Below are 18,222 nucleotides of genomic sequence, written 5' to 3'. Positions count from 1 at the left end.
GGCTAAATGCCCGGGTTGCTTCCTTGATGCTTTTGGGGCGGGCTTTGCCTATTCTGCCAAAAACAGAATACAAAAAAAGGCTACAATTTGGGCTTGGCCCAAAAAAGAGGCCAAGTTTAGGGTCAGAAAGTGAATTGTAGTGGTGGTCATGGACTCATGGGAAGCCGAGTCCCCATCATAGGTCACAAGATCTGCCATGATGGCATCTACGTTGAAAGACCCCCCAAAATTATTATCATATGGGTCTCATTATATTTTTTATAAATAAATAACAAATTATATTTGTATTATTTTTTTTGTTATACTGTTAAGTTTAATTTATATATTTTTTATTAATTATTTTTAATATAAAAATTGAAAGTATAATATAAAGCATAATAAAAGCGATACATATAACATTATTCTAAATTAATTACTATTTATTTAGTTTTTAGTCTTTACAAAAATTGAGTCTTTTGCTAACAAAGATCTAAAGATACTAATTAAGGATATTACAATAGAAAGTTTTGATAACAATGTAAATTAAATGTTAGTTTTTTAAATTTTCTATATATTGAAAAAAAAAACAACTTTTCTCTTTTATTTTCTTAACTAATGTGCTTAGATCTCCAGATATATTTTAAGAAAAGAAGAATTCAAGATTCTTAAACCATTTTTGCTTACAAGTTTAAAATAAGGGAAAAAAAAGGAGAATTTGAATGATTAGTGTATATTTTTATAATTAATTTTTTAGAATACTAGAGACAAATAAATAATAATAAATGGTAATATAGTAATTTATTTATAATAAAATAATAATTTAAATTTAAATATCATAAAATCTTCTAATGTAAAGATACTTAAAAATTTCGAAAATTTATTAATTATTTTTAATACAAAAGTTGAATGTATACATTTGAAACATATATAAAATGGTATATAAAACATTCTTCTAAAATAATGATTGGTTTTTCAGTTTTTAGTCTTTATAAAAATTAGGTTTTCGCTAATAAAAAATCCAAAGATATAATTAATGATACTACAAATAAAATTAAAAAAATGTAAAAATAAATCAAAGGTGAAAGTATAAAGTTCACATGTTACTAAAACAATTTTAAATGCTTTGGAACAAAAGTCTCGTAATAGAAGTGAATCACTAGTCACGTATAATTAAGTTTGATTCAAACAATGTTATTTATAGGAAAAAAGACAAAAAAAAAAAATTAAGTTTAACCACTCAATTAAGACTGTTGTAAAAATTTTATATACAATTATTTTTATGTAAAATTAATAATAAAAAATTGTCAAATAAATAAATAATTTAAATAATTTAATTAAATTATAATATAATTATTTTTAAATATTAATTTTATATAAAGACAGTGTAATTTTCATTTTAAGGCAACTCATCAGTCATCATCTTGAATCTCACGAGAATTTGATCCTCAATTTTTAAGTAAAACAATGGGTGCTAAAGTGACCTAAGTTTTTCTTTTTTCCCCATAAACGTATTCAAGTATTTATTTATTTATTTATTTATTTTTTTAAAAAAAGCAACTAACGCAGCACAATCTAGCGGAGAAGAAAAATTCGGAATTGGTCCGAACCCTAATTTCTTAAAAAGTGTTAAAACCAATCCCCAATTCGAATCAAGCACTCCTCACAATCTTTCGTGCTAATTGACTAATATGCCCTTTATTATCCTCACCATCATGTAAACTTGAATCCCATGATGCCACTCACATGTATCTAATTCTGATTTTGATTAGCCCTAATCTCAATTTACCAAAAACATTAATTTAAAAATGATAAGAATCAGTTAATTTTTTTACAATACGGGTTTATATAATACAAAGATAAAGATATAAAGATATATTATATAAATTTGAAGCATAAAATATATATTGAAGTAGTAGTAGATACATATAAATTTGAAATTTAAAAGATATAGATGTAGAAATTAATCTCCATGAAAAAGATTAGATAGAGTGAAAAACATTTACGATCAAATTTTCTTAATTCCTTGGTCCAATTACTTTTGTATGTCCTTTGCATTATTTTCATCATAATATAATATATGTGCTAATATATAATTATAATTATTATATTATTTTTATTTATACCCATGATATAAATACACATACACATATCACATTGTGAACTCTCTAATCTCAACCTTCACCCTCTCTAGTTTTTGTACATTTTTTTCCTCTCTATTCCTTCTTCCTGTTCCTTTTTTTCTGCCAGAGAGAAAAAGAATTAGACAAGAGAAGAAAGAAAATTCAATTTTTTGGTTTTTGTAGCTTCGGAAGTGATAACTTTGCTGCAACAGTGGTGTGTTTCTCTTTGGTACAATCAAAGGTTCTGATTGTGTTAAAATAATCACAGATGAAAAAACTGTTACACAAAGCTTCAATTTTTTTTCTTCGTTTTTGTTTTGTTTTGTTTTGTTTTTCACATATCTATCTGTTTTTCTTTGTGTAGAGAAAAGACTTTGGTGTGGAAGGGTACTCTGCAGTTCGTGCACTTCACAATCACTCTGTAATTTTTTTTTTCGTTTTCATTTTTTCCTTTTTTATTTTATTTTATTATGTGCTGCAAATTCTGACCACGTTGCTTTACATTGAAGTAATGCAAATTATGCTTTTTGATTGTGTTTTTGTTAGGATTTGTTTGGCTCTTTGTTGTGGGTGGTGATCTGTTTGCAATTCGGGTCTGGAATTGTTGCTCGTGGTTTGATGACTCTTTGAGGTTAGATCTGCTTCTTGGTTGTTACTTTTGTGTTCAAATGTGCAAGTCCGGTTTCTGGGGATTCTTCTATTGTGTTCTAAGTTTGAAAGCGTGTGTTTGTTTCTTCTGATTTTTGTTTAGGGATGAAGAGGTCCAGAGATGATGTTTACATGAGTTCTCAGCTCAAACGACCTATGGTATCTTCTAGAGGAGAACCGTAAGTTCAATTTGCTTTTTGGCTTGTCTTGTTTCATGGCTTTCTTTTTTTTTTCTTTTTTATTTTGGTGTGATGGGGTACATTTTTGCTTGATGAAGCAGTTGAATCTTAATTGTTTTTGTTACAGAACTATTTAGTCTCTTCTGGAGGTTCAATTTTATTGCTTTTACTTTTAAGTCCCTTATGTTGATGTTTTGACTTAGTGTGATAAGATCAGATGTTTCTTTTACTAAAATGTGCTTGAATAGGGTTGATAATGTGCCGAAATCTTCTTGTTGATTTCTCAAATTGTCTAACTAAAGTTTTTTTTTTTGGACTGAAGCTCCGGGCAACCGCAGGTTACGATTGGTAATGCTGGTCAGAAACTGACCACAGATGATGCCTTACAATACCTGAAGGCCGTGAAGGATATGTTTCATGATAAGAAGGAAAAGTATGATGACTTTTTAGAAGTAATGAAAGATTTCAAGGCCCAAAGGTTTGATCATTTTGGACCTCATTATTACATCTTGCAGTTCCTCCAAGCCTTTCTTTTATGGATGTGGAAATATTCTGTATTATTAGGAGTAGAGATATTGGTTCTATTAGCAAAATTGATTTGTCTATCTTTTGTTCATACGTAGAATTGATACAGCGGGTGTCATAGCAAGAGTGAAGGAGCTATTTAAAGGGCATAGAAATCTAATTTTAGGGTTTAATACCTTCTTGCCTAAGGGATATGAAATTACACTTCCGTTGGAGGATGAACAACCTCAGCAGAAGAAGCCTGTTGAATTTGTTGAAGCTATAAATTTTGTGGGCAAGATCAAGGTAAGTTTTTGTTGAATTTGACTGTAAGGCTTTCAAGTTGCATTTCTGCACAAGAAACCAAAAAAAAAAAGGAGTTTTGGCCAATGATAGAGTTCAGGCTGCCAATCATATTGTTGGCATTGATATTGGTATTGTTAAACAATCAATTGTTGCATCTTGCTTAAGGCTCTTATACTTTTTGCAAATTCAACACAAAATGGACAGTTTTTAACTGTGATTGAATTTTTTTCATGCAGAGTCGGTTTCAAGGCGATGACCGTGTGTATAAGTCGTTTCTTGATATATTGAATATGTACAGAAAGGAAACCAAGACTATCTCTGAGGTTTACTTAGAGGTTTGTGTTGTATATGTCCGGTGTTGCCATCAGGCAAATTTGTATTGGCCTCTATTTCTCTCTCTTTTTTGTGGTTTGTTTTCTTGGAGTATTGATAGGTTATGAATTTAGATACTAATTTTAATCATATATTGGGTATTTACATAGGTTGCTGCACTTTTCCGTGACCATGAAGATCTTCTTGAGGAGTTTACTCATTTTCTTCCTGATAATTCAGTATCAGCTTCAACTCATTATACTTCTGCCCGAAATTCTATACTTCGTGATAAGAGCTCTGCAATGCCAACTATTAGACCAATGCATGTTGACAAGGTAATCTTTCAGCTTAATTGTGTGTCCCTTTGATTTTAGTTAATTATTAAGCAGCTAATATTTCCCTTTCTCTATGACAGAAAGAAAGGACCACGGCTTCTCATGGTGAACGTGATCTCAGCGTTGAGCATCCTGATCAAGAACTTGATAAAAGTTTGGTGAGGGCTGATAAGGACCAGAAAAGGCGTGCTGAAAAGGAAAAGGACCGTCGAGAAGAGAGAGATAGGAGAGAAAGGGAAAGGGATGATAGAGATTATGATGTTGATTGTAATAGAGACAGTTTATCCCACAAGCGAAAATCTGGTCGTAGGACTGATGACTCTGGTGCTGAACCATTCCATGAAGAAGATGAAAATTTTGACCTGCGCCCTATGTCATCTACTTGTGAAGATAAAAGCTCTTTGAAAAGTGAGTTTGTTAATACTTTGATCATGGATGTATGTTCTAACATTTTCAGAATTTCTTTTACCCTGCGAAACATATGCTTTGAACTTCTTATATGCATGTTTTAAATGTTTGAAGTTAATAGACTCCAATTTCTTATCATCACAGGTATGTGTAGTCAAGTCGTTGCTTTCCTTGAAAAAGTCAAGGAGAAATTACGAACTCCTGAGGTTTATCAAGAATTTTTGAAGTGTCTACATATATACAGCAGGGAAATAATTACCCGACAAGAATTGCAGTCATTGGTATGGTTGATAGATTTATATATATTGATTTTCTTAGCTACATTACTTGTTTTGTTGCCATATCCTGTCAATAGTTATTACTTATTAGTGAATCTGGTGTGAAGAAAGCTGAGGCTAGGATTATCTTGATCTGATGTCACTATTTGTTATTCCAGGTGGGTGATTTGCTGGGGAAATTTCCAGATCTTATGGAGGGATTTAATGAATTTTTGGCACAATGCGAGAAGAATGGTAATATTCAACCTATTATTTTTTCTTTTTCCTTGAATTCGTTTTTTTTATTTTAAATTCTTTCTTCTCATTAATCAAGTTCTGTCATGCAGAAGGATTTCTTGCTGGCGTCATGAACAAAAGTATGTAACATGGTTATCTCCTTTCTGCTATCTTATAATAGATGCACCCCATTTATTATTGTTATTATAACTCAAATGACAATATTAGCTTCACCTTGTGGCTAAACTGTCTGATTGTTATATATCCAGAGTCCTTGCGGAATGAAGGACATGGATTGAAAGCATTGAAGGTAGAGGAGAGGGATAGAGATCGAGACCGTGATAAGGTTGAAGGGGTGAAAGAAAGGGATAGAGAGTGCCGAGAAAGGGACAAATCCACTGCAGCAGCTGCAAATAAAGATGTTTTCGTTCCTAAGATGTCTCCATATGCCACCAAGGATAAGTATTTGGCAAAACCTATAAATGAGCTAGACCTTTCTAATTGTGAACAATGCACTCCCAGTTACCGTCTTCTTCCAAAAAATGTATACTTGCTTTACCTATCTCGTCATTATTTTTCATGTCCTAATGGAATCTCTGTGATGCTCTTGCTGATTGTGTTCTTTATGTGTTACTTTTTGCTCCCACAGTACCCAATACAAATACCTAGCCAGAGAACAGAACTTGGTGCAGAAGTATTGAATGACCACTGGGTGTCTGTCACTTCAGGAAGTGAAGATTATTCCTTTAAACACATGCGAAAAAATCAGTTTGAAGATATTCTGTTTAGATGTGAAGATGACAGGTTAGAGCTTATCATTGATTTCTGTTTCCCCTTTGGAAACTAATTCTTTTAGTCATTTAATGCTGCAGCTATTTATTGTGCTTTTGACATAATTGGATTGATTCATGTATGCAATTTCTCTATTATCAATTGTTGCTGATTTTTTTAACTTATGCTGGCAGGTATGAACTTGATATGCTGATCGAGTCTGTAAATGTAGCAATCAAGCGAGTAGAAGAGCTCTTGGAAAAGATTAATACTAATATTATAAAGGGAGACAGTCCAATTCGAATTGAGGAACACTTCACAGGTTTGATCAATGGAATATCTTAAGGTATGAGCTAATTCTTGTTGTTTTTCCTATTCTAATATGATTTCTTTTGTTCTTTTAGCTTTAAATCTTAGATTGATTGAACGATTATATGGTGACCATGGGCTTGATGCAATGGATTGGCTAAGAAAGGATGCACCTCGCTTTTTGCCTGTCATATTAAACCGCTTGAGGCAGAAACATGTAGAATGTGTAAGGATGAGTGTTGCTTGTAAACCAGAGTGGGCTAAAGTACATGCTGCGAATCATCATAAATCACTTGATCACCGTAGCTTCTACTTTAAGCAGCAGGATAAGAAAAGCTTGAGTAATAAAGGTAATGAATGGGTTGTTTCACACTTAAAGAACATGCTATTGTTAAGTTACTTTTCTGCACTTCTGATTCCTTGCTATTGCTGTACATTCTACAGCCTTACTGACAGAAATCAAAGAAATTAGTGAGAAGAAATGGAAAGATGATGTTCTTCTTGCAATTGCTGCTGGAAATAGACGGCCTCTTCTTCCAAACTTGGAATTTGAGTATCCTGATCCAGAGATCCATGAAGATTTGTATCAGCTAATAAAATACTCCTGTGGAGAACTTTGTACAACTGAACAGATGGATGAAGTTTTAAAGATTTGGACTACTTTTTTAGAACCCATGCTTGGTGTTCCTTCTCGACCCCAGAGTTGTGAAGATACAGATGATATTGTTAAGGCTAAGAGCAATTCTTCTAGAAGTGGCACTTCAAATGATTCTAATGGTAATGATAGTCATGGTTTTGGTGCGACTCCTAATAATTTAAACACTAACGAAAACAGGGATGAGAGTATTCCGTTAGCACAGTCAAATTCTTTTAAAGAATGGTTAGCAAATGGGGATAGTGGAGTTAAAGAGAGTAGTCATCTTGATTCAGACCGCACTTCATACAAGATTGAAACTTTGGGCAGTAATACACAGCAGGGTAAAATACATATGATTGCATCCATCCCTGATGAAGTATCAAGAATCAATAAACAAGACCATCCGATTGAAAAGTTGGCGAGTGCTAATATCTCAGTGGCCTCTGGAATGGAGCAAAATGGAAGAACTAACATAGATAACACATCAGGTTTGTTACATGAATCAAGAATGAGGACACTGCAGTTCTATCTTAAATACTTTGTTGCATATTGGCATTAATAGGCATATTAATTTAGTGCTTGTTACATCTCTTATTGTCACATAATCATAATCATTTTCAGTCCTATCTCATTCCCATAGTTTTTTACATTTACTATACCATTCATTTATTACTCTAATATCAATGGAATTCTGAGATATTTTTCCCCCTTAAAGGACTTACTTCACCTCCATCTGGTCCTGGTAATGTTTCTGGCGAGGGAGGGCTTGGCTTACCTCCATCAAAGGTACGGCTTAAGTCTTTCAACTTATTTCAGTTAATTTTCAAGTTAAGACGGTAACATGCAAATGATGCAATGGAATGAAAAATATATAGTGTGAATTATGTTAGAGGACAATGGATGCTTTTTGGAATGAGATTTTGTTTCATCTTTTACAGGCATTCTCCTGATTGTTGATTGACACCTTCATGTGAAACAAACTTTCAATTAATGTTAACTAACAGAGATCTGGAGCCTCATATTGCTTGATGTTACTTTTTTCCCCTTGCATTAGTAAAGATGATTTTCTGAAAAGCATATTGCCTCAAATCACCGATTCATGGATTTTATAGCATGTAGATGGTTTATCATTTGTATGATTATCTTTTGGCAACTTCAATCTTCATTTAATTTCCATTCTTTGATGTAAATGCTGTGCCATAAGTTGTTGGCTTTTCAAAAGACTAAAAAGCACTATATGATTTTTGCATTTGGGTTTAGAGGTCCATCTCGCCATGCTGTTGATGCTACACATATACTTGCACATTTCTGTAAGTTTGAACTTTCATTTCATGATGCCAAGATACATGTTGAGCCTAAGTGCTAGCAATATGTATAGAAAGTATTCATTTGCTGGTTAAATTTTAGTGTGCCTGTCTCATTTAATAGTTGTTCCTCAACTTAGAAATAGATGAATAAATGTGTGGGCTTAATGTGCAACCCGAATAAACTTTTATACTGCACATTATTGCCAAAGTGACCAGATATTTTGTTTTCTGTCTTTTTATCATGACTTAGCCCGCTGATTCTACAAAACCTGTTACATCTTCAAATGGGGTTATTACTGAAGGCACCAAAGTTCACCGACCCAAAGATGAATCAGTTGGACACTTCAAAAGTGATAGAGAAGAGGGAGAATTATCTCCCAATGGAGACTTTGAAGAGGACAACTTTGCAGTTTATGGAGAAGCTGGTTTGGAGGGAGTGATTGAAGGGAAGGATAGTAGTACAAGCCGACAATACCAAAGTAGACATGGAGAAGAAGTTTGTGGTGAAGCCGGAGGAAGAAATGATCTTGATGATGAAGGCGAGGAAAGTCCTCATAGGTCGTCAGAGGACAGTGACCATGCTTTGGAAAATGGTGATGTTTCTGGTAGTGAGTCTGCTGATGGTGACGACTTTACACGAGAAGAAAAAGAGGGTAGGGATCAAGAACACAATAACAAGGCTGAGAGTGAAGGTGAAGCTGAAGAAATGGCTGATGGCAATGATGTTGAGGGAGATAGTTCCTTGGTACCAATTTCAGAACACTTTCTTCTCACGGCAAAGCCTCTGGCAAAATATGTCATGCCAGTGTTGCACGAAAAAGAACATTATAGAGTCTTTTATGGAAATGATTCCTTTTATGTGCTGTTTAGATTACATCAGGTACAACATTATCTACTAGTATTTACATATTTATATGCATGACCATGGTTGCTAATGTCCTGGAGGTTTTGTAGTTTATTATGCATTCTTATACTGCCTTTCCATTTTTCCAATTTTACAGAAATTGTACGAGAGGATTCGGTCGGCAAAGGTTAACTCGTCCTCTGATGAAAGGAAATGGGGGACTACAAATGATACTAGCTCTACTGAACAATATGGCAGGTGATATGCCTGTGAAATCATAGTCTTTACATTCTGTTACAAATAGCATGATGCATATTTGTGCTAAACTGAGAGTGCGCTTTGTGCTACAGGTTCTTGAATTCTCTTTATGACTTCCTGGACGGTTCTTCTGATAATACGAAGTTTGAGGATGACTGTCGAGCTATTGTTGGAACTCAGTCATATGTTTTGTTCACAATAGACAAGCTAATATATAAACTTGTTAAACATGTAACAGCCATGAAATCCTCCTTTTCTCTATCTTATCTGTGCTATTTTAATTCTTTTGGATGCTGAATTTCTTCTTTCATTACAGCTTCAAGCTGTTGCAGATGATGAGATGGATAACAAGCTTCTTCAATTATATGCACATGAGAAATCAAGAAAACCTGAAAGATTTTTTGATACAGTCTATCATGACAATGCTCGCATTCTTCTTCACGATGACAATATATATCGAGTTGAATGTGTAAAAGTTCTTATCTTTCTGCTCCTCTTGGATCAGCTTTTGATTGTTTAACTTAGGATTGAGATATTTGAATATAAGGTTTTGCATGTTCTAAACCTTAGTTCCTTTTCATTGTTAACTGCAGTCACCTGCACCTACTCGTTTGTCTATTCAACTGATGGACTACGGGCGTGATAAGCCCGAAGTGACTGCTGTGTCAATTGACCCAAAATTTTCAGCATATCTGCACAACGACTTCCTAGCTGTTGTCCCTGACCAAAATAAGAAGTCTGGAATTTTCTTGAATAGGTATTTCACTAATCAGTATAATGCTGGTTCCATTTCATGCCTATGCTTAGGTAAACATTTGTAATTATTTTGTTTGAATATTTTTCGCAGGAATAAACGCAAATATCCCGTTGTCGATGAATTTACCAGCCAGGCCATGGATGGAGTCGACGTTTTCAATGGCTTGGAGTGCAAGATAGCTTGCAGTTCGTCTAAGGTAGTTTGTAGGTCAGCGATGCATATATTCGAGTTTCAAGTCGTTTTCAGTTACGTTTTCTGAATTCCATTCTTTGTCTTCTCCTTGAATACGTTGCGCGATGTTAGGTTTCATATGTTTTAGATACCGAAGACTTTTTAATACGAACAAGAAGCAGAAGGAGAACCTTGCATCATAACAATTCATTCCATGAAAAGGCCAAGCCTTCAGAGAAATGTTCAAGCAGAGCTCAACGGTATCACCAGTTGTTTACAATCACATGAGGGTAGCCATTTGAGCTGAATATGGTAATTTGATCATACTCCTTTTGCTGCTATATCAAATCTTAACCGCTACGCCAACCATTCGAGTACATCTAACACTCGTCGTTTCATTTCCTTTTTAAGCATTTTTGGTCGTGGCATCATCGGCAAAGGCGCCGGACGGGACCGAAATGACAGATCTCCCTCCAAGAGCAAAGGATGTATACTTTGTGATATTTAATTTCGTTGCAATGCTCACAGCAACCAAATAAGACTTTGCAGAGAAAGAAAGGGGAGGGATGAATGAAGCAGTGAGAGTTGTTGTATACTGTAACATTGGTGGTTGATGATTCACGATCATGTAAATATAGAGTTCTAATTTGTGATGTATCTAGGAGCCATTTTCTTTCCATTCATCCATATTTTTGTTATCTTGATAATAAAATTTTAGATAGTACTACCTTTCTTTTTCTTTCTTGTTTGAAGTTATTGATGTTTTTATGAAGTATTTGGTGGCTGCAACTGGCCTCCACATTCAAATTCGCAGTGCATGAACAAGAAGGTTAATTTACCCCTTAACCCCATATTTCCTTTTTCATATATATAACTTATCAAAAATATTTTGTTTAGTTGTGTTTGTATAACAAGAAGGTGCTGTTGACAAATATTCTATTTTGCTCACAACAACGTTGACAGCTGTAGTTGGGGGCTTGGGGCCTGAGTGGGTGACGACAGTTTCATATTGATTCGTTGCTTCTTTTGTTGTCTTTGTTTACATAAATTATTTGGTTTAGATTAGCAAAATTTATGATAATTAATTTTGTAAATATTTTTGCTGTTAGAATTATCTTTATTGTCTATAATTTTACTATTAATATTAACTTAATTATTTTAGACTTTAATTGAACACTATTGTATTTATATTTTATACAAGTAAAATATAGATGTGAATAAAAAGTTTAAGAATTAAATATAAGGTCATAATATGAATTATAATTTTGAATCTCATGGTTTAAGTCGAGTTGATCTAAACTAGTCATTGAATCAGTTGCTCGTCCTAGTTCTATCTGAACAATCATGAACCATGAAGAACTAAATTTCAAGATCTTGTGCTCAATAATTAGAGAGAGTTCCTAAACTATTGTAAAAAGAAGAACTATTATTAGGATTTTTTTATTTTAATAAATTGAATAAATGTAATAATTACGGAAATAAATAATTTAAAAAATTATTATCGAAATCCGTTCTTCTGTTTTATTTCATTTATACCACATGTCGCGTTTATAATATAAGTGAGATATATATATTTGTAAATATAAAAATATATTTTTTTAAAATAATAAAAAATATTAATAATATCAATATCAATAATCCAAACTTTTAACATGCAATTAGTACTTAAAAAGATTGGTAGAAGAGATTAAAATTGATATGTTTGATTAATTAATATTCAAAAAGAGTGCATAAAAAATTTTAGATTAAATTTTTTTTAATCTAAAATTTTTTATGCATTCTTTTTGAGTACTAATTGATCTAACATATCCATTTTAATCTCTTCTATTAACATCTTTAAGTACTAATTGCATGCTAAAAGTAAAAATTATTGATTTATTGATATTATTAATATTTTTTATTATTTTCAAAAAATATATTTTTATATTTACGGTGTAAACGAGATATGTGCAAAATTATCTCGTTTACGATATAAACGAGACAGGAAAACACATTTCGGTAATAATTTTTTAAATTATTTATTTCGATAATTATTACATTTATTTAATTTATTAAAATAAAAAATCCCCTATTATTATGTATGGTTGGACCTTGTTCCATATGAATTAATTTTATATAGGAGGAAAGAAACTTTGCTTTTTTTTTCATGAGTTTTTGCCAATTATATGTACATGTACACAATTTAAATTACTTATAAACTATTTTTTTCATGTCATGAAAATTTATATTGATCACTCAAAAGTTATGATTTTGCATAAAAAAAAGTCATATGACTTTTGTCTCGTGTAATTTGGCAAAAAGGTTTAAAAGATGTTTGCATAACAGGTAAAAATACATTAAGAAATTCTTCATAGTAGAGTAAAGCTTTTTTTTATAATATTAATGAATGTATAAATTTTAAAATTATTATATAGATTTGTTAATCATCAAAGTATTCGAATCTGAAAATTTTATTAACTCTAATTTTTTATCATATATTTTCTTTAAGATTTTGACTAACGTATGCTTTAAAAGAACATATTAAGTTACTAATTAAAGAAAATTTATAAAAAAATATAAATTTAAGTCTTCAATGTATTTATTAAAGTAAATTAATTTAAAAATTATACTAATAGAGAACTTTTTTTAATTACTCATCGAATGAATGCTAAATAATTGTTCTTTTATGATTATTTTAAAACTTAATTTAGTAAATTTTTTATTTTTACGAGTAGTTTACTAAAGTTGGTTTTTTTTAAGTGAAAATTTGTGTGTATTAAAATTAAAATTCTTAACATAATTTCATATATTAATAAATTTTTAGATTTCTCTTTAATTAATTATTGATGCTAAATTTTATTCACAATAATTTTTTTCTCTATTTATGTGTATTAAGATTATTTTAAATTTTAAAACTATTTTATCAAATATGATTATTCTTACTTGTATTTATAAAAAATCATTTGTAGTTTAATTTATCAAACAACTAAATACTATACTTTAAAAAAGATATATTTTTTAAAAACTAGCTTTCATAAATTATTTATAAAAAAATACTAACGTTACTCCAAGTTATTAAACCCAAAACTAAAACTAAGGACACAAATTCAAACTTCGAAGTTCGAACAGACTTGTTATTTGAAAGAGGTATAAGTATAACCTGTGTTGAGATTTCGAGTCTCTTACCATTTTACCCGTGAAAAAGGTACGCTAATGCGAATGTGTTTAAACTTTAAAGGCGGCGGCGAAAGGAGAAAGGAGAGAGAACAGAGAAGGGATCCCTTTAATTGGTCAAAAAAAATAAAATATATTATTCTTCTTTACGACCAATATCAAAGTAAAAATTAAAAAAAAAAGGAAAATTAAAATTCCCTAAAACACCATTGGCCCATTCCACATTCACTCTTCCATTCGTGTAGCTTGCACTCCCTCCACTCTTTCACGGTTTCACCTAACATTAACAAAACCACGCAGCTGCAGCACCAACCACTTTTCTTCCTTCATTCTCATTCTTCCTAACACCAACACAAACAGAATCAACAACACAGAACGAAAACAAAAAAAATATTATATTTCTTTTATTTTTATAATCTTGAATATTATTCATTTTCTTAACAGATCCAAATGGCTCTCTCGCGTTCCGGATCCAATCTCCTGAAACCGATCTCACCTTTCTTCTCCTGCGCCCGCGCCCCATCGATTCTCAGCCGTTCGATCTCTTCCTCCAATGATTCCATCACCGTCGAGACCTCAATCCCCTTCACCGCTCACAACTGCGAACCTCCGTCGCGCTCCGTCACCACCTCCGCCGCCGAGCTCCGCTCTTTCTTCCGCGACATGGCCCTCATGCGCCGAATGGAGATCGCCGCCGACAGCCTCTACAAGGCTAAGCTCATCCGCGGCTTCTGCCACCTTTACGACGGTCAGGAGGCTGTCGCCGTCGGAATGGAGGCCGCCATCACCAGGAAGGATTGCATCATCACCGCGTACCGCGACCACTGCACCTTCCTCAGCCGCGGTGGAAACCTAGTCGAGGTTTTCGCCGAGCTCATGGGACGCCGCGCCGGAATGTCCAACGGCAAGGGCGGATCCATGCACTTTTACCGCAAGGAAGGCGGATTCTACGGCGGCCACGGCATCGTCGGAGCTCAGGTTCCGCTCGGTTGCGGATTGGCGTTCGCACAGAAGTACTCGAAGGATGAGAACGTGACTTTTGCTATGTATGGTGATGGTGCTGCTAATCAGGGACAGTTGTTTGAGGCTCTTAACATTGCTGCGCTTTGGGATTTGCCTGCAATTTTGGTCTGCGAGAATAACCATTGTGAGTTTTGTATTGCTTATGCCGTTACGTTTCGAAAATTAGAATATCAAGAACATAATTAGGACTTGGTTTCTGTTTTTGTTTCCTGCGTGATGTGACAGATGGAATGGGAACTGCTGAGTGGAGAGCTGCAAAGAGTCCTGCTTATTACAAGCGTGGGGATTATGTTCCCGGATTGAAGGTGAGATTAAGAACTCCTGATTAGTGTTACTTCAGTGTTGTCTATTTTAGAGTTTTGTTACTTATTATGCATTTGAAACTATTGCTATGTGCCTGTGTAATGTGTGGTTTACATTTTGTTCACCATGAAAAGATAATTGTGTATGTTGTTATTTCTACTAGAAGTATTTTCGTCATCTCTCCAAAGGTAAAACAGACAAGCTCTTTCATTGTGATGATGTATGCAACATTAGCATATTTGGAAAGGATTGTTGTGGAACCAGATCCTGTTTTGATTACGAAGGAAGGAAAGTTAGATAAATGCTTTACGTACTAATACCTTTGTGTAACTTGTGGTTGGATGAACACAGTCAGATAGTTTACAGAAGGTTTTCCCCCTTCTTGTGTTATCTGCTCTGAAAGGATTTAGCCTATTTAGGCAAAGTGTTTCTGAAACCTTAATGATGTACTACGTCGTAGGTTTTGCTTGTATGCTTTTTGCTTAATTGAGTTTGCCATGGATGTGTAAGTTACAGTCTTTGATCGTATAGGCAGAAAGATTAAGTTTTATAAATCAGTGATACTCTTTATGGTCCACTGCTGCTTTTATTGAATTTCATTTCAAAATAAGAATCGAAAGAGATTCTGAGGGACTGACACTAACATGGTATACTAGAAAATTTTGTTATTCTTGTGTGGATGCATGTCTTTGGAGTATGCTTTTGCCTTGATGTCTAAGTATGTAGAACAATGGTTGCTATGTTTGATGCTCGTTTTTGGCTGGACATATACATTGTTGTTTTCCTTTACAGTGTTTCTGAAATAAACTTTGTCCAGGTAGATGGCATGGATGCTTTTGCTGTGAAACAAGCATGCAAATTTGCAAAGGAGCATGCTTTAAAGAATGGACCAATTGTGAGTAATTTACATGCTATTATTTATGCGCCATTTAGTATTTAACAATTGATGCTATATTTATATATAAGTTTCTAGGTCATGTTAGGAATAGGATGGATCAACTGTGATAATCCAGTTATCGTCAGATTAGTTCACGGCCACAAGAATGTTCTCTAGATATTCATTCATGTGCAAATACTTGATAGAGAATGTCAGAGCTGATGGGACCGCGGAATCAGCCAACAAAACTTGATTACTCATCAAACTAGATTAGGCCCTTAGAATTACGTAGATATTATAACATCCTTTATATCTATGGGCAACTGGAAAGAGATCATGATTTGCTATTGTCTAGTATCTGACCAGAGTGACTTTGATCTTTGTCTATTTTTTAAAATGTACTTTGTGAAGGAAATTGCCGTACATTCAGGAAAAAAAAGGTTATCCTACTAGATAAAGGCTGTTCGAGTCCGATAGCATGACTTTTGTTTTTTCTCTAACCTATCGCACAGTTACATTGGTTGCCTAAGAAAGGATTTATTTATTTTATCTAAATAGATAAATCTTAAAACTGACTGGACTATATTTAGTTTGGCTAGACTTGTCAAAGTTTATTCTCCATAAGATTTTGGTTGATTTCTCTATTTGGTTATTCTATCCAGATTCTTGAAATGGACACATACAGGTATCATGGTCACTCCATGTCTGACCCTGGTAGCACATACCGTACACGTGATGAGATTAGTGGTGTTAGACAGGTATTCCAGTCACTAGTGTCAAATATCCTAACAAATCACATCAATACAGTGTATCCTAAACAAAATAATTAATATTGACGACTTTGTTAATTTTTTTCCTTGCTAATTTGATTACAGGAGCGTGATCCAATTGAGAGAATAAGAAAGTTGTTGCTGTCTCATGAGATTTCTACTGAGACAGAGCTAAAGGTGAGTGAATGAACATTTGATTCATGCCTTCATGGTTGATCATATAATTGTGAAATTTATATTTAAGTTTGTCTGGGACCAATTTTTTCTTGGTGTTTCATTTCGTCTCTTCTTTAATAGTTAAAATACTTTCAAGTTCTGAATGGATATTATGCGCAACTAGATATGAAAAACTCAATGTCTTAGTTTATACGACTCGGGTTGTCCTTCTCGTGAGTTATCTATTTTGTCTTGCTTATAATACTTATTTAGTGTCGTCGTCTTTGACTCCTGACCTCATAAGTTACTATGTGCATTACTGGAATTCTATTATGTAGTTATCGTTCGACTGAAAAGACTACCAATCATTATTTTTTTCAATGCATTGCATGAAAGTCACCTTTGACTATGGCAAAGACTTTGAACTGTGTATATATATAAGTTCCACACTTTTTCTGTCCATGGATTGATTGGATTCTAATATTCTATCAATCCTGCTTATTCCTCTATTGTTTAGATATATATTATTTTGTTGAAACATCAGAATTTATTGATGACGATATTATATGTTTTCTTCTTTCAGGACATCGAGAAGGAGGTCAGAAAAGAAGTTGACAACGCCATTTCAAAAGCAAAGGTTAAAATCATAGCTTAATTATTGATTCTTCTCATAATATTTTTGGTATCGCATGTATTTGCATCTCCTGTTGCGGCTGTTTTTAATATGGTTTAAAATCTTATAATTTCTTGTGTTCATTTATGATTTCCAGGAGAGTGAGATGCCAGATCCATCTGAACTATTTACTAATGTGTACGTTAAGGGTTTTGGTGTTGAGGTAATGATGATTTCATCTAGTCCTGACTCCTTGTTCTAGTTATTAAAAATTTAAAATACATGAAAAAGAGATTCAGATCCTGTTATATTCATGCAATTAATACTCACCACCAATGTTACTTGGTACATGGTGTGCTTGACTCAAATCTTATGGTTGGCAATATTCTGAACTGCAGGCATATGGTGCTGATAGGAAAGAACTTAGAGCTACTCTGCCCTAAAGAATCTTTGTTTCAATATTTTGTTTCCTTGGTTCCGTGCTGATCAAAATTGCAGCGAATAAAAAAAATCTACCGCAGAGGATTGTTTCTCTGCCTATTGGTTTAGTTTTTACTAATTGTATATGAAATTGATTCTTGGGTAGCAATGACGGCGGAAATCAATTCATTGTCTTATAATTTTGGAGGAGCTGATACCTACCCTTATAATGCATGCATGCAACTAGGTGCCCTGCAAATTTTGGGAGTTCATTGTTCGCAACTTACATGAATCTTACATCCACAATTGGTGGCAAGATTTCGCCATTACTTTTTTCCCGTTTTACTAGATTGTTTTGCAATTGAAACCATTTTTTGGGTTTTCAGAATTGTTTGTTTCGATTATTTTCAAACATACATTCATGCTTGTGGTTTCCGTTATGAACTATTGACGCATATGCCTTTAGGGTGAATGTTAGGTGATGGTATTTTTAGCCGAAAAATGGGAGAAAAATGAGTTGTTGATTAGTAAGGAGAAATATTGGTCATCTAGAATCATTCAAGAGGAT

At 33.4% G+C, this 18,222-nt stretch overlaps 2 protein-coding genes across 3 annotated transcripts; both read left to right on the top strand.

The window, feature by feature from the left end:
- Positions 1-2,148: 2,148 nt before the first annotated feature.
- LOC107481272 (paired amphipathic helix protein Sin3-like 4) lies at positions 2,149-11,235 on the top strand. Of its 2 annotated transcripts, none has more exons than XM_016101519.3 (26): positions 2,149-2,313; positions 2,464-2,520; positions 2,646-2,730; positions 2,851-2,926; positions 3,249-3,404; positions 3,550-3,736; positions 3,973-4,071; positions 4,219-4,383; positions 4,464-4,791; positions 4,936-5,072; positions 5,228-5,303; positions 5,396-5,425; positions 5,555-5,829; positions 5,935-6,089; positions 6,251-6,378; positions 6,461-6,715; positions 6,810-7,490; positions 7,718-7,788; positions 8,560-9,189; positions 9,311-9,411; positions 9,504-9,642; positions 9,728-9,880; positions 10,005-10,168; positions 10,259-10,364; positions 10,472-10,651; positions 10,751-11,235. In XM_016101519.3, the coding sequence occupies exons 4-25, from the start codon at positions 2,853-2,855 to the stop codon at positions 10,625-10,627; spliced, it is 4,266 nt and encodes a 1,421-aa protein (XP_015957005.1). In that variant the 5' UTR covers positions 2,149-2,313; positions 2,464-2,520; positions 2,646-2,730; positions 2,851-2,852; the 3' UTR covers positions 10,628-10,651; positions 10,751-11,235. The 2 variants fall into 2 exon arrangements, with proteins under 2 accessions (XP_015957005.1, XP_015957004.1); XM_016101518.3 differs by having other exon boundaries at positions 2,149-2,340.
- Positions 11,236-13,711: 2,476 nt separating this feature from the next.
- LOC107481273 (pyruvate dehydrogenase E1 component subunit alpha, mitochondrial) lies at positions 13,712-18,042 on the top strand. Its single transcript, XM_016101520.3, has 8 exons — positions 13,712-14,639; positions 14,741-14,820; positions 15,636-15,713; positions 16,358-16,453; positions 16,571-16,642; positions 17,205-17,258; positions 17,392-17,457; positions 17,633-18,042. The coding sequence occupies exons 1-8, from the start codon at positions 13,943-13,945 to the stop codon at positions 17,675-17,677; spliced, it is 1,188 nt and encodes a 395-aa protein (XP_015957006.1). The 5' UTR covers positions 13,712-13,942; the 3' UTR covers positions 17,678-18,042.
- Positions 18,043-18,222: the final 180 nt, after the last annotated feature.

This window comes from Arachis duranensis, chromosome 3, assembly GCF_000817695.3.
Source record: "Arachis duranensis cultivar V14167 chromosome 3, aradu.V14167.gnm2.J7QH, whole genome shotgun sequence".
Classification (NCBI taxonomy): domain Eukaryota; kingdom Viridiplantae; phylum Streptophyta; class Magnoliopsida; order Fabales; family Fabaceae; genus Arachis; species Arachis duranensis.
This window is presented reverse-complemented; position numbering and strand designations above follow the sequence as displayed.